We start from the raw sequence: 14696 nt of genomic DNA on the forward strand, positions 1-14696 counted from the left end.
AGAGATATTGTGTGTTTTTGATTTACTGGTGTTGTTGATCAGGCGATTAATTCTGTGTTGACAGATGTTGATGTAGAGATCAAGTGTGGGGTTACGTCCTGAAGGGGGAGTCCAAAAGGACTCGCGTTTATTAATGTTGGTAGAATATGGGTTGGGTCCATTGTCGGAACCATTAGCTGCTGAATCATCAGTCGTATCTGATTGACGTTCATGAAAAAATTCCTTCAAGCGTAAACGGCGAAAGAAGAATGCACATCGTGACGTGAGGTGAATTCGTCGGTTGAGTTACGGAGAGGGATGAATTTCAACCCTTTAGACAGAACAGAACGTTCGGAATCTGAAAGGGGCAGGTCGGGAGGAATGGTGACAACAGGTGTGATTTGCGATGAATTCGGCGTGGTGTTTTGTCGAGTAATTGTCGGAAATTTATCAACCAAGTTTTGAATCTTTTTTAACTTTTGAGATGTTAAAAACTTGTGAAGAGACTCATTTTCCTTACGTATGTATTGTATGATATTCCTGTAAGTGGTGGGTGCTACAAGAGAGGAAAGAGTGCGTTTCGTTTGACAAATAGAAGTTGTAAAAAAAGAAACACGTTGACGCATGTGATTGAGAGTAACTCTAAAATACTGCCAAGAAAATTTGTTAGACAGGAATTGTATACGTTGACGATAATGAGAATCAGCTGGTGTAAAAATGGACGGATGTACGTGAATATTGAAACCAGAGGGCAAGCAACGGTTACGGTTGCATGTAGAAAGAAAGGAGACATGACTACAGAAACGGGTTTTTGCAAATGTGTATTTGGCCAACCTGAAGCCATGGAAACTGACGTCAGGATGCAAGGAGGACAAAAAGGTTTTCACAGATGATAAAGACCGAGTTTCAAGTTGTTTAATAGACGGCATAGTTGAAGCAGGACGCGGTCACGAAAAACACGCGGGCAAAACTCGGAAGCGCGGAGACACGACGTAAAAAACCGGGAGTGGATGAGCGAAAACAGACTGAACCCGTAGTGACGTGGACACTGAAGCACAAGACGAATAAAGCACAATCATGAAAGGTTTAAAGCGACAGGTAAAACGGAAAGATAAAAAGCGAGACGCAGTGGCAATAGACTATAAAAATTACAAATGACCTCAAAAGAGGGATAAAACTGCAGCAAGTGTGAAGGAATACAGTAAAAAATTGGCCGACTAGCGGGAAATACAGTACTCGTTAAAATAAAGAGCAAAGTTAAAACAAATACAGTAAAATACTAACCGACCAGCGGGAGATAAAACACTTGCAAAGCAGAGACTAAAAAGCGCAGACGTTTCGGGTGCAACCCTTCGTCAGTACTAAAACTCGCTGGAGAAACGTGAAAACACAAGAAAGAAAAACAGCCAATCAAACAAGGGAACGATCAAACGCGTTAAATATGCATTCATACCGGCTGGTGCCAGAGTACCGAGTTTAAAAATAGTGGCCTGTTCGAGTTTATGGCGGGTAGAGTCTGTGGTAGAGATTATAGCCGACACTGCCATGTCGGACCGACCGCGGTGGGGTGGTGTAATACTCTGAACTCATTGCAAGCCATTTCATGTCTTTACTGTTTATACTGCGTAGACGGATTTTATTTGTGGCCTGATTTCATGCACGAGAGAGGCGACTTAAAAACTGCATTCCACGTTGGGTGATTACGCAATGATTTGTTCTGATTTGTATGTAAGGCCTTCCACCTGAAGCTATTCAAATGTTGCTGTAGCAAAGATGGGAAAAACAACGATATCCTGTGAACAACAAAATACAAGTAGTGGTACTTAGAGTAATAAACAACAGTTTGCCATCAGCTCCATACTATGGAGCTTGAGATATCGTGGGATAAATCCAGTGACTTCACTTACACATTGCTTTTGCAAAATATTACGGGACATTCTCAATCTTTCAAAAGGTTACCGGTAATTTTAATTTCTGGTTATATCATAAGGGCTTTAGCAACACTTGAATGGCCTCGACGACTGTACATTTTTATAAAAAAGATATTTCGCATCAAACCGTGTATTTTCAATAAATGCAGACAAATTAACGCATCTGACAGAGGTTGCGGGAACAATATGGGATCTTTTCTACCCGCTCGATTGTGAAGTTCCAGGGATAGTCCGTTTAATAGCATTCTCTTTGTCAACACTTCGTTAAACGCATGTGATCATCTGACAAGCAATTTGTCAGCAATTTATCAGCACTAGGAACTAGATTGAACCACGATACACAGTCAGAACTTCAAAGGTAGCTTGTATCAGGAACGATAAACTATATCGACTCTGTCATGTTCATATATTGAGCCAGTAGAAGAACCATTGTACACAACCCCTGACAACCAATTTTAGTAATGTTGTGACTGCCTGTTGTGTGCAAAGTTGGCAAATGGAAAAATAGAATGAAACAGTCCGATTCAAAGTTCTATGAGCATGCATGATGAACATATGCTAAATTGCATTAGCTCTGTAATCTGTGTACTTAGGGGGGCGTTCAGAATGAATGGCGGTCAGGATCCATCGGAAAGGTTCTGGTTTGCTTTCTGTTCGTGGAATACAGTTGGTATGTGTAAAAAGTAGAAGATAGAAAATTCAAAATGTAGCCAGGACTGATTTTTCTGCGTAGTTTGCGTGTGGATTTTCGCACACAATACCAAAAGAATTATTAGAAAAAATGTTGAGAGATGTTCAACTGAAAATTGTTATAAGGAGGTACATGTATATGTTAAAAAGCTGTCTTATTTAAAGATATGCCCAGGCAGCCAGATCCTGTTATCCAACTGTTTGACCTAACCATCAGTTTCATCCTGCCTTCAACACTCGTTAATTTCTCCTTGTATTCCCCTGAGTTGTTCCCCAAGATAGCTTATTTGTTAATGCTGTCTGTAATTGAAAACCATGGATGAAAATCTTTCGGGTATTTATCGCCAAAGTGAGTTGGAGATTGCAAATCTTCAGCGGAGTCGTTCGTCCTCTTCTGGAGCGCGTCACGGTTCATCTTCAGTTTAAAAAACCATCGATTAAAGATGACCGCATTTTAACGGAAACCAATCCCTTTTGTCCTCGTTACAGGGGCTGTTTAACTCAGAAAACCAACGTCGGAAATCATTCCTTGAGAGGGTAGCTCAACTTCATTTTACTCACCTTTTCAACGTTGCCTTACCAGTGTGTACGGTCTAAGTAAGTGGTATGCACTGCATGGGTTGTGATATTAAGTGCCAAATCGCCATATTCACGCTGCAAAAGCCATTATCTCTTTTGAAAGACGAATCACTCCTGTCATAGGTAGTTGACCTTTTGGTAGGTTATCCGCCTTCCGTCGATGGAAACGTTATACTAGACTCTAATACCCAAAATACGTCACCGTGCATCAGAGAACCGATGCTGCCCAGAGATTTTCGCTGCACGTGTACAGGACGAAAAAAGTTCTTTTTTTTTATTTATCTATGTTTTTGAAGGATTTAAAGTTCCCCCTAAGTTAGCAGATATTCATATTTTTCCTTTGCACACTTGGGAGTTTCTCTACGTCTTACTCTGATGTTAAAATTAATCTCGTGGAATGTCTCCATGCCAACACGTTAATTTTCAGTCGCATTTGTGTGATTTCAACCTACGAGCAATGTGTTCTGCATATGAAAGTCGTAGCGATACACGCATCTATGACGTAAATCACGACACGAGAAAACGAAAACAAGATACTTGAAGATTCTTCGTAATATTTGAATGAGGAACTTCTTTGAAAGTGTTGAGTATCAAACTTTTTAGTGAACAGATGACCTTTCTCTTATGATACATCAAACCGAAAAAAGATAGACTCGGTATTTCATTGAAATAATTGCTACATTACATAAAGAACATCTTGGATGTACCATTCACTTTCAGATAATCGATTTCAGTCCAAGTGAGTTTACCTTAACCCAAGAATTTAATGTTTTCAAATGACATACGTTTAAATTACTTCTCAGTAGCGTGAAGTGAACAACCATATTATAGGTGACTGGGCTGCCACCTGTCGAATTTGAGTGTTGATAATGGCATAACCATACATACATACATACATACATACATACATACATACATACATACATACATACATACATACATACATACATACATACATACATACATACATACATACATACATACATACATACATACATACATACATATGGTAGACACAGCAAGTAATGGTTTTCGTTCAAAATGAGAAGAAAGTGGCAATCACCTGTCAGAATCACCCGAATCTACTAAAATGAGAGGTGAATCATGACAAACATTGACAGAAAAGGTTTGCAACCACACCATTCCCTTTCATTGTAAATGATCTACCCACCAGAAAGTCAGTACCGTTGTGTTCTACCCATGTAAAATAATAGCATCCTCTTTAAAAACCCCGAATCTCTCAGTTGTTGTCATGACGTTATCCAGGAATGTCGATTTCTGGAGATGTGACCTTCGAAAGCGACCTATTCAAATTATCCTCCTTTCAATTTACGATAATGAAATTTGCCGTTGTATAAGTTATACTGCATTTGTATTCGGTTACATGTCGTTGATGTGCATAATTCATAAAGTGTTAATAAGGAGCCTATTGGACTGTGCTAGGGTCACCCACCAATAACTTATCCAGGTTGTGGCAGGCGAGACAGATCTAATTTGATTCAAGACAGTCCAGGTTCGATGGGGACAGTGTGACTTTTGGAGTGTCTGTTCGAACAGTTCTGGCGCCTCACATAGTTTCAACCACTTCTAACGCTGACAGAGTACAGACAAATCAAAAACCGATAAGAGATCAGTTTATACCAGTACTTGCCTTTCTTGAAAGTGTGTCGTTCACTTATACATGCCTTTCTCTCTGTTTTACTCTGGCCTGACGTGGTTGTTCAATCGATGTCAGGTCACTAGATGTATGACAGATTCGATGATGATGATGATGATGATGATGATGATGATGATGATGATGATGATGATGATGATGGTGGTGGTGATGGTGGTAGTGGTGATGGTAGTGGTGATGGTGATGATGAAAACTTCGACGACGACGACGATGACTATAATGACGATGGTGATGACGAAGACGATGACGATACTGTTGATGAGAATGTAATACGAATATCGGCACTTTTAATTTTTTTTTTTTTTTTTTTTTTTTTTTTTTTTGAAGTGGTCGGATTTCACCCGAGCCAAGGTCTGAGAAGTCCTTCAACTCTTGCATTTCCTTTACTCAGTAGAAGCCCCGTTACACGGTAAATACCGCGATAAATTGCTGGAGAAGGGGTTGGAACGGAGGCATTGGGTCATTTTGGGTCATTTTTACAAACCTGACCCGGATAGGGGGTCACTTAGTGAGGGTAACAGTTTAAGTTAACTAATGAATACGAATTTTCAATGTTTTGTTGATATCACATTATATGAATTACACTGTATATCATTTGCCATCTTGATTGCTTGATCATTATTCTCAGTGTAGTTTGATCGCTGAATTTTGTGGGTCACAGCTTTTTAATGTCACTATTGGCTTCTACCACCCCCTTGAGGAACATCGTAACCTCATATTGACAACTGTCAATCAAAGTGGCTACCTGAACACAGCAATACAGCAAGCGACAGACATCAGCAAAAATGAGCAACAGTGAGTGATAATAACCTTGACCTAAGCTAACCTTGGTCAAAAAGTGGTTTTGGTCGTTTCTCACATACATTAAGTATACTAAAGTTAAAACGACAAAGGCGTTTGGTAGCAATAGTAAATCAGTTGTAATCGCTCATACACGTATTTTTCAATCATTACGAATGTTTTATGCCCCACTGGATTCGAGCTTGAGTCATCAATTTCCTTAGTAATCTGAGGACATAGATAAACTGCTTTCATAACGAGACGGGCCTTTTTGCTGGAGGGAGAAATTACGCGCACTAGTCTTCTTAGGCCACTGAATTGCGTCAGTAAAGCACTTGACCCGTGATGTAATGAATAAACCGACGGCTGTGATGTACAAAGGCTTTCCACGCAATCGATTATTATTACACATAATCTCACATGCGTAGGGATTATATTTTTTCACAGATCACTTGAATGAAAAGGAGAAGCTTTAAGCATATGCCGGCTTTGAACGAAGTCAAACACACATAAGAACAGCGCGACCGACGACTGCAAAATGCAGTAAACGTTTTCCATTGACGTCATTTGGGTGTTTCTCTGTAACCAGAGGATTTCAATCAGCGTGGTTGTGTCAAAGAGTCTTCCAGACTCGCCTCGGGCAAAAGGTATCTCCAAGTTAGGTGAGTGTGCGCAACCTTAGCTTATGAGTCGTTCGTCTGTCGCCAGACCTGCTGAGGTCTCGCAACTTTGAGAATTTCAAAACGAATTTTAATCAAAATGTTTCTTCATACCTCTTAATTTTATATATATATATATATATATATATATATATATATATATATATATATATATATATATATATATATATACTTAAAAACTATCTACTGTTGATTGACCAATCAGAGTGCTCAATTCAGGGTGTTTTATTTACTCATAAAGCCTTGGTCACCAAATTCCAGAAACGAATGACAGCGCCGTAGTAAAGTACTGTCCAATCAAAAGTGAACATGTCATATTCTGTAGACATCTGGTACATTTTAATATTCAAATTTGGTAACACAGCGGAAACCAGCTGCAACACAAAATCTGCTGTGCCCTAGGGCATTTATATAATGTGCCCTAGGGCAGTTATAGGATGTTCCATTACATTGGAAGGCTATTTCACAAATAAAAGTTTTAATTCATATCCTAAACATGTTACATTGACAAAGGGGACGGTTGACGTAAACACATTGAAAACGAAAATATATCAGTTAGGGGCGATAGTTTTTAAGTCGGATAAAACCCTCATACTCGGGCTCTTCTGGTATATAAAGTCCAACCCTACGATAAAATATCTCGGCCTGCGGCCTCGACATTTTATCGTCGGGTTGGACTTTATATACCAGAAGAGCCCTCGTACTCGGGCTTTATCCTATACATATATATACACACACACACGGTAGAAAATGATAACAAGTAGAACACAGGACTTAGGCGTTACTCAGAGTTTCACGCTACATGTGCTCTCTGTAGCGATCATTAGACGAATAATATGAATCTATATATATCTATATATATATCTATATAAATATATATATATATATATATATATATATATATATATATATATATATATATATATATATATATATTATACATACACACACACACACACACACAAACACACAGATGTCCTCGCGGGAAATTAGAGTGGTCGATGCTCAAAGCAGAGCGATATAAATAATAAAACAAATTACTTCAAGTACAAAGTAATTATATCTATTGATTTAGTTTCATTGGAGAGAGAGAGAGAGAGAGAGAGAGAGAGAGAGAGAGAGAGAGAGAGAGAGAGAGAGAGAGAGAGAGCATCTTCTGTCTGTCTGTCTGTCTGTCTGTCTGTCTGTCTGTCTGTCTCTCTGTCTGTCTGTCTGTCTGTCTCTCTCTCTCTCTCTCTCTCTCTCTCTCTCTCTCTCTCTCTCTCTCTCTCTCTCTTCTCTCTCTCTCTCTCTCTCTCTCTCTCCACGAGCACACGCACGTGACGCGATACCCGAAATGTTATGTAAGGTTTAATTCGAATCACAGTTACCCGAAACAAATATTCATTAAAACAGATACAATTTTCTGCACCGGGCACTTCAGTCACTTAGGCCATGGCAATTTCCGACACTAATCAGGTGTCGGTTAATTCCTATCCGTGTGTGAGGGTGCACTTGATTATAGACTCTGTTACACGAGCAGCGCCTGGGAGAGTGTACACGACGTCACAAGCTGACCGACGCGTGACCGACTGGCAGACGATCATGCACTCGGCACATTTGTCTGCTTCTTCTTTCACGCGCGAAATTGCAACGTCCCTCTTTGGATGTTGATCACATTGGACGACAAGAATCATCAAGAAATGGCATTCTCACTTGTCAAATAAAACCAAGGGAACATTGCCAGTGGGTCGTGGTATTAGAATGTACCCGTCAACTTTGAACAGTGAATAGGTGAACACGACACATTTACAGATTTTACTGTATAGGGTTGATGATTCTTTACTTTACAATACAACAATTTGTGTTAACGATGAGAGTTCGTTATCTAGCATCTAAACTCGAGGGGAAAAAACTTTGATAAACTTGAGAATACTAAATGCTAAAATGATGTTTTTCCACTCTCGATGACAAATTCGGTCTCATCTTCGTCCCTTCGGCCTCTCTTCACTTTTTTCCGGCAATGCGAAGGTTCAATAATTGGGTAAGACTGAAGAGCATCGGGCATACACTGTACAATTTTACTAATCAACATTATCCTAGCAGGTCATTTGCCTCATAAATCTAGGGAGTCTCACTTCAGAAAATCTAAAGTTTTTTTCTGGCAAGATTGGGGCTAGTGCGCTTCAGGTGCGTGCCTAAAGAATGTACGTCCTGAACAGATATTGGGGCTCTCAGACTTTTACAATACCTTCTTTCTCTACCACTTGAGGGGGCTCATTTTGAGGCTCATGGAGTATATAAAGTTTAAATCAGCTTATTTTTGTCAAAATTGTCAAAATTTTCACCACAGAGTTTACACGGGGATAGCGGCCATTTTGAATTTCAAGTGTCGGTATCATATATTTGGTACTTCCTTTCTCTACATGTAGTACCAAAATTTGGACGGCGAACCCCGAATTTTATTCTTGTTTTCGAAAGAGAATAGTCTAAAGTTTCCTTACAATAATTGTTAGCGAAGGTTTAGGTCTTTAAATGTCGAGACACGTGATACCTTAATACTTATCTTACAACATGAATGTGTATGGTTAGTTGCCATCGTGGAGATAACATGTCATGATGGTAAGCCTACTGGTCATCACAACTTGCAACAGGCAAGTGCGTGTACCAAAGTATTATATTAGTCATGCTTATGTTAACCGCACCTTAAAAACTATCTACTGTTGATTGACCAATCAGAGTGCTAAATTCAGGGTGTTTTATCTACTCGTAAAGCCTTGGTTACGATCATAATGCGAATTGCAATAGTGGGGAGGGCACTGAAGCACAGGGAAATTGCGGGGTAAAAAATAAAATAAACCATACACCATTGAAATTGTTTCTGCAATACTTTAATGAGCACCAGGCACATTTTACATAAAAGCCCTAGGGCTTTTATATAAAAAGGCCCTAGATTTGCTTTTTTAGAATAAATTATCCAAATAAAGAGAATTCAAATCAAAACAGACTTATTTCAAAAGAGACGTCTTTTCTGGTGAATTTGAAGCACGCAGCTGGCTGATCGTGGTTTTCGGTGCAAGTACTGCGGTCAGCATCCTCAGACAAAGCGATTGAAACCGGAAGCTTAGGGAGCGAATCATTCATTTCATTCTTGGCAGGGTTGGACATGGACCTTTGCCCGCCGGTGTTTGAAATAGTATCGATATCTGGTTTCGACTCCTGTGAATACAAAAGGCGTAGCATAAATTACACTACTTACAACAAATCTTACAGTTCAGTCAGTCAAATTATTCCTACACATGTTGCATATAACAATCGATATCCTGGAAACACTAAATGCATTTTCAAGATAAAAATTACAAACTTCTACCTTTTTGGATGATGGTGGCTGTAAGAGGTCCGAGACATGACGTAACTGTTCATCTGACGGGCGCTTGTACACTCTGACCGCATCAATACTTCTGTGACCAGTGCGCTTCATAATCAGATCCTCTGACACGCCTGCTTGATAAAGTGCTGTGGCAGTGGTGACCTGAAATATGACATTTAACACTGTAATATCCTGTGAACATTTCGGCTAGATTTTCCCAAATTTTCCTCAAAATCTCTCCTACTTAATTTAACAAGTCACGATGAAATTGTGGGTTTGCCATATTTTACTCTGAAAGCTAACAAATCAATCACCCAAGAGTTAAGTTGAGGTAATGTGAAAACGTTGGCATTGTTTTTATTTCCATTGAGAAATTTTCATACAGCCTTATTTTCACTACTGAAATGATTTTCAAATATTTTCTTGAGGTATTGTAGTGCATTAAAAACGTATTAATCTTGCATCATCTTACCTTGCCACAGTGATTTGTATATTCTCCCTCAATACCAGCACTTTTAAACATGCGAGACATGTAGTCTCCTAACAGATTTTTCCCTATGACCTGAAGGGAAAATTGAACTTTGCCGTCGCTTCTGGCAAGGGGTCGCCGATAAAATGGTCCCTTGGATGGAATGTACGAAATGTATTTATTGAAAAGAGCAACAACACATCGTTCAGTATCATCACGATTCGCGTACTGTTTTATCACTTTATTTTGGACATTGCGCTGATGAACCCCGTGCTTAATATTTTTACTTTCTCTGCCAATATACTGAACATAGCTTCCAACACTGTCCGTACCAAATGCAAATTGATTCACTTCAAGGCGCTGCGGTGTTCGTCTCTTCCTCTGAGTCCAAAGCATTTACAAGTATAGAAGAAGACTCCGTATGACAGCCCAAGGCTACTATAATACAAATTAATGGTATTAGTATCCCATAATAATTTTTCATGTTCTGTTATGATGGCATTTTTCGACTCGCGTTTGCAGCCTAAACCTTCAGCGTGCATCTTTTTCATCATACCATCAAGAATTTGCCAACTTGTGACAACGTTTGAATCCTTGTCGTCTAAGAAATTTAGATCAAAACGCCCAAAATTATGTCTTAAATGTCGTAGGAGTCCACAGGCCAACTGATAAAGTGTGTTTGGTATGTACTTCTCGCCGTCACGTTTACGGACTTCCACATAAAAATACTGCAGCCAAAATTCAGCTCCGTGGCACTCACCTCACTGAAATCAATGGGCACTCGGTCATACTGCGATACTGTAACGCCAATAGAATTTCTATTTTCTGCCCAATCATTCCAAACCTTGGCAGCCCATTTTGTATTCGCCTGTGTAGTTTTAGGTATTCTTGTTTCGCGAATATCCGAAAAATCATTTTGATTTACAAGTACTTCAAACCTCTTTGTGTTGCTCTTTTCATCAACGGATTTCGAAGTAACTTCCATACCGATGTACATGTAAGGGATTTAAACAACGACACCCACCAACGATGCGACGGCACCAGACTCGAGCTCCTTGCAAGAGTGGAACTAAAATACTGTGAAGACAAATATTAACCTTTGAAGCACGCCACGTCACCAAATTCCAGAAACGAATGACAGCGCCGTAGTAAAGTACTGTCCAATCAAAAGTGAACATGTCATATTCTGTAGACATCTGGTACGTTTTAATATTCAAATTTGGTAACACAGCGGAAACCAGCTGCAACACAAAATCTGCGGTGGTACAAACATAAACTAATGTGCCCTAGGGCATTTATAGGATGTTCCATTACATTGGAAGGCTATTTCACAAATAAAAGTTTTAATTCATATCCTAATCATGTTACATTGACAAGGGGATGGTTGACGTAAACACATTGAAAACGAAAATACATCAGTTAGGGGCGATAGTTTTTAAGTCGGATAAAACCCTCGTACTCGGGCTCTTCTGGTATATAAAGTCCAACCCTACGATAAAATGTCTCGGCCTGCGGCCTCGACATTTTATCGTTGGGTTGGACTTTATATACCAGAAGAGCCCTCGTACTCGGGCTTTATCCTATACTTGCAATGGGTTATAGATTATCGTCATTCGTTCTTGATAGGACACATAATTCATATATTCATAGACGCTCAAAGCACCCTATTATTTTGTCCGGATAGCCTGAATCTTAAAAGGATCCTAGCCAGAAATGTAAGCGAGTTTCGAATTCAAAAGTTTGCTTCAGTATAAATTGCAAAGATATAGGCCTATATCAAACTAGAGCCTTAAACGTTTATTTTTATTACGTAGTTTTTCCAAATATTCTCGGTAAAACGTATTTTGTAGCTTTCTTGCACTTCACCCTAGGCCTACCAATGTCGAAGTAACACAGTGCTTTCGGTTTGACGGATTGCTCCATATCGGCATCAAAATACGCATTGTGTATGAACAGTAGAAAATACATATCAGGCAATAATCGGGCAGGACAAATTACCTGGATGAAAATAACTTATCTTGCACGCAAACCGTTTTTTAAACAGAAGTGTGTGCTATAGATTATTAAACTTTTCCAGGTGATGTTCTCAATAGTGCACTACCGGTAGAGAGCCGCGCGTCCAAGCAAGTAGATTCCTCTCACTAGTACAGCAAAGTAAAACTTTTCACAGTGAACTCGTCAAATCACTGACACATTAGAAAGACGGTAATAGAGAAAAGCGTTGTGCAATGATACCTCTCTAGTTGTGGTACACTGTCCCGTTATATCGGATTATAATTTTCAATTTCCCTCGTTTTTTTGAGCTTCTATCGACTGTCTATACATGCTGCTTTCATTCCAGTGCTTTGTGATCACATAGTTTGAAAGAATGTGACCAAAAGCTTTTCGATGCTAAATTTCCATCGCTTCTTGACATTTCACGGAAAATCAAAGACGTTTTCTTAAGCCGATAAACACAATTACGGACTTGTGAAAATCGATGTTTTGATCACGGTCCCTGATTTGATGTTTCCCTGACAGGATGTTGGCATATTTCCAGTCATAAATAGTCATACGTGCGATCTTGTAACTAATTGAATCTTAATAGCTTAAAAACGAAACTTGTTTAACCCTTTGAGTGCTGTAATTTTCTCCACCAAAATTTTGCCGCCACATTTTGCCATTTTTTATGAATTTCTCTGAAAGTTTTTGATAATTTTGGACCAAATGGACATCACATTTCATGGGCTACATTTTGTTATCAAAATTTTGACAAAAATCTGAAAAAAATTGACTGGAGTATATTTTCTAAAGGTGACAAAAAATGACTTTGGCGCTCAAAGGGTTAACGGCTACGCGACTTTCTCGTTGATAAACCTTGGCTCTTCCCAGACTTTGGTCATGAAATGTCGAGTAAAATGTAAAGCACAGTCAGCATTTGACGTGTCTTCGTAGTTCACCAGTTTTGTAGTTTTCCAATCACTTCAAGGCTTTTACATGTATATGAAACTGCTTCGACCGCTGTAATAGTTTTTTGTACAGAAGTCATTTTAAAATTTTAATTTCGGATATGCACGAGGGATTTTGGGATATGTTGTTCATAGCAAAAGACCCATAGTATACGCAAAGTCGTAAGCCTTTGTTTTTGCTTCATTAACTTTTATTTCTTCTTTAAAATTGGGGAAAGTTTAAGCACTCATAGTGTCTTATTGTTTTAGTGAAAACTAGAGTAAACAAAGTTATTGCTATTTCAAGAAATCGGAATTGTTACAATAATGATTTCACATGTTAGAAACGTGCACGTTGATTTTCAACAGACTATTATCATGAGCTTTTGCTCTTTTTTCATAATTGCATTGATTTGTTATATCACACGGAACTCGGGGAACTTGCATACTTTATCAGTCGTGTCCTGAAGTTTTATTTTGATGCAAATTGACAAAATGACACATTGTAGTTCTGGTTTTGAAAATAAATTGTCATAGAAACCACATTTCAGCGAGGCCTTAGCTTTCTTTTCCTCTGATTGCGAAAAGAATGATTTTCGCGAAATTCTGCTGCAAATTTCGAGAGCACTTAAGCTCTGAGTGTGGCTATTGTATGTGTTTTTTAAAACACCTCATATTTCTAACGCCTCGGCACGTATTTTCTAGAATTGAGGATAAGCGTGTAGGGTACGCATAGTAGAGCTTGATTCAGCTTTTGTTACTGCCGTTTACACCCGAAGAAATAAATATAGTGCTTGTTATCAACAGTCAATTACCGAAATGGAACAGACTTGTGAAAGCGGGCATTTTGGTTGGAACAAATTGTCCCGCTATGACGTCAATTTAGCAAATGCTAGTCCAGATAATGTTTATCACTATAGCTTTTTAGGCAGGCATTATGTTTAGTAAAAAAACACCTAATCGCTGTGATATTCTGCTTTCGTAAAACGATTTCAAACACCTGCATTTTTCACTTCAAATGCACCATGTGAAATCAGCCAGCTGTCCCACATCGGTAACTTGAAATGGAACGAAACTAATCGAGAAAGGAAATTAACAAGATAAGCACGGAAAGAAAATTGCGTACGCGTACCTAAAGTAACCAGGCTTTGTCCTTTCGGGTACCGGTACTTTATGATATTCCGCTATTTCACAGCGACACTGTACTATTATCTGCATTCATCTGTTATTGCGTGACAAACCCCAATTTCAGTCAATTCTAACATGACAAATTCCTGGAGGCGTTTCCGTTTCAAGCATTTTCGTGGACAATGAATGCAAGTAGTTACATTATCGAGGCAAGTTTCGTCAAAATTAAAAGCATTTTTTTATCTAGTTCTGCCTTTTTTTCATGGCTCCCTTGGGTTTGAGTATTTCTACTGTTTACAGATGATGTAGTGCGGCCTGAGCGCATTGGAAATTCCCAGACTCAAGGAAGAGGGCGCTGCTGCTATGGTTGTGATGCGCTATAGAGGGCGCTGCTACTGAGGCCGCGTGTAACAAACACCTGGGAGGGGGAATTGACAGGGAGAATATCAGGGGTATGTTGGGAGCGTTTGAAAGGATTTTGGGACTTAAAGAGGGGACTGGAAACGAAA

The 14696-nt window shown here is 39.1% G+C and overlaps 2 protein-coding genes across 3 annotated transcripts; one reads left to right on the forward strand and one right to left on the reverse strand.

Moving 5' to 3' along the window:
- The first annotated feature begins 4922 nt into the window (after nt 1-4922).
- LOC139141262 (prostatic spermine-binding protein-like) lies at nt 4923-5653 on the forward strand. Its single transcript, XM_070710887.1, has 2 exons — nt 4923-5120; nt 5483-5653. Exons 1-2 carry the CDS (start codon nt 4923-4925, stop codon nt 5651-5653), a joined length of 369 nt encoding a protein of 122 aa, XP_070566988.1.
- Nucleotides 5654-9247: 3594 nt separating this feature from the next.
- LOC139139654 (uncharacterized) lies at nt 9248-11688 on the reverse strand. Of its 2 annotated transcripts, XM_070708521.1 has the most exons (4): nt 10893-11688; nt 10136-10285; nt 9664-9825; nt 9248-9512 (listed from the first exon to the last, which is right to left on the reverse strand). In XM_070708521.1, the coding sequence occupies exons 1-4, from the start codon at nt 11127-11129 to the stop codon at nt 9291-9293; spliced, it is 771 nt and encodes a 256-aa protein (XP_070564622.1). In that variant the 5' UTR covers nt 11130-11688; the 3' UTR covers nt 9248-9290. The 2 variants fall into 2 exon arrangements, with proteins under 2 accessions (XP_070564622.1, XP_070564621.1); XM_070708520.1 differs by lacking the exon at nt 10893-11688 and having other exon boundaries at nt 10136-10700.
- Nucleotides 11689-14696: the final 3008 nt, after the last annotated feature.

The sequence above is a fragment of the Ptychodera flava genome, chromosome 9 (genome assembly GCF_041260155.1).
Source record: "Ptychodera flava strain L36383 chromosome 9, AS_Pfla_20210202, whole genome shotgun sequence".
In the NCBI taxonomy this organism is placed as follows: Eukaryota; Metazoa; Hemichordata; class Enteropneusta; family Ptychoderidae; genus Ptychodera; species Ptychodera flava.

Coding starts and splice junctions, on each gene's coding strand:
- LOC139141262 (XM_070710887.1), top strand. CDS start 4,923: ATGTATGACAGATTCGATGATGATGATGATGATGATGATGATGATGAT. Junction 5,121..5,482: donor ACGATACTGTTGATGAGAAT/GTAATACGAATA, acceptor CATTATTCTCAG/TGTAGTTTGATCGCTGAATT.
- LOC139139654 (XM_070708520.1), bottom strand. CDS start 10,528: ATGCTTTGGACTCAGAGGAAGAGACGAACACCGCAGCGCCTTGAAGTG. Junction 9,826..10,135: donor ATACAAATCACTGTGGCAAG/GTAAGATGATGC, acceptor GTCATATTTCAG/GTCACCACTGCCACAGCACT. Junction 9,513..9,663: donor AGCCACCATCATCCAAAAAG/GTAGAAGTTTGT, acceptor TTGTATTCACAG/GAGTCGAAACCAGATATCGA.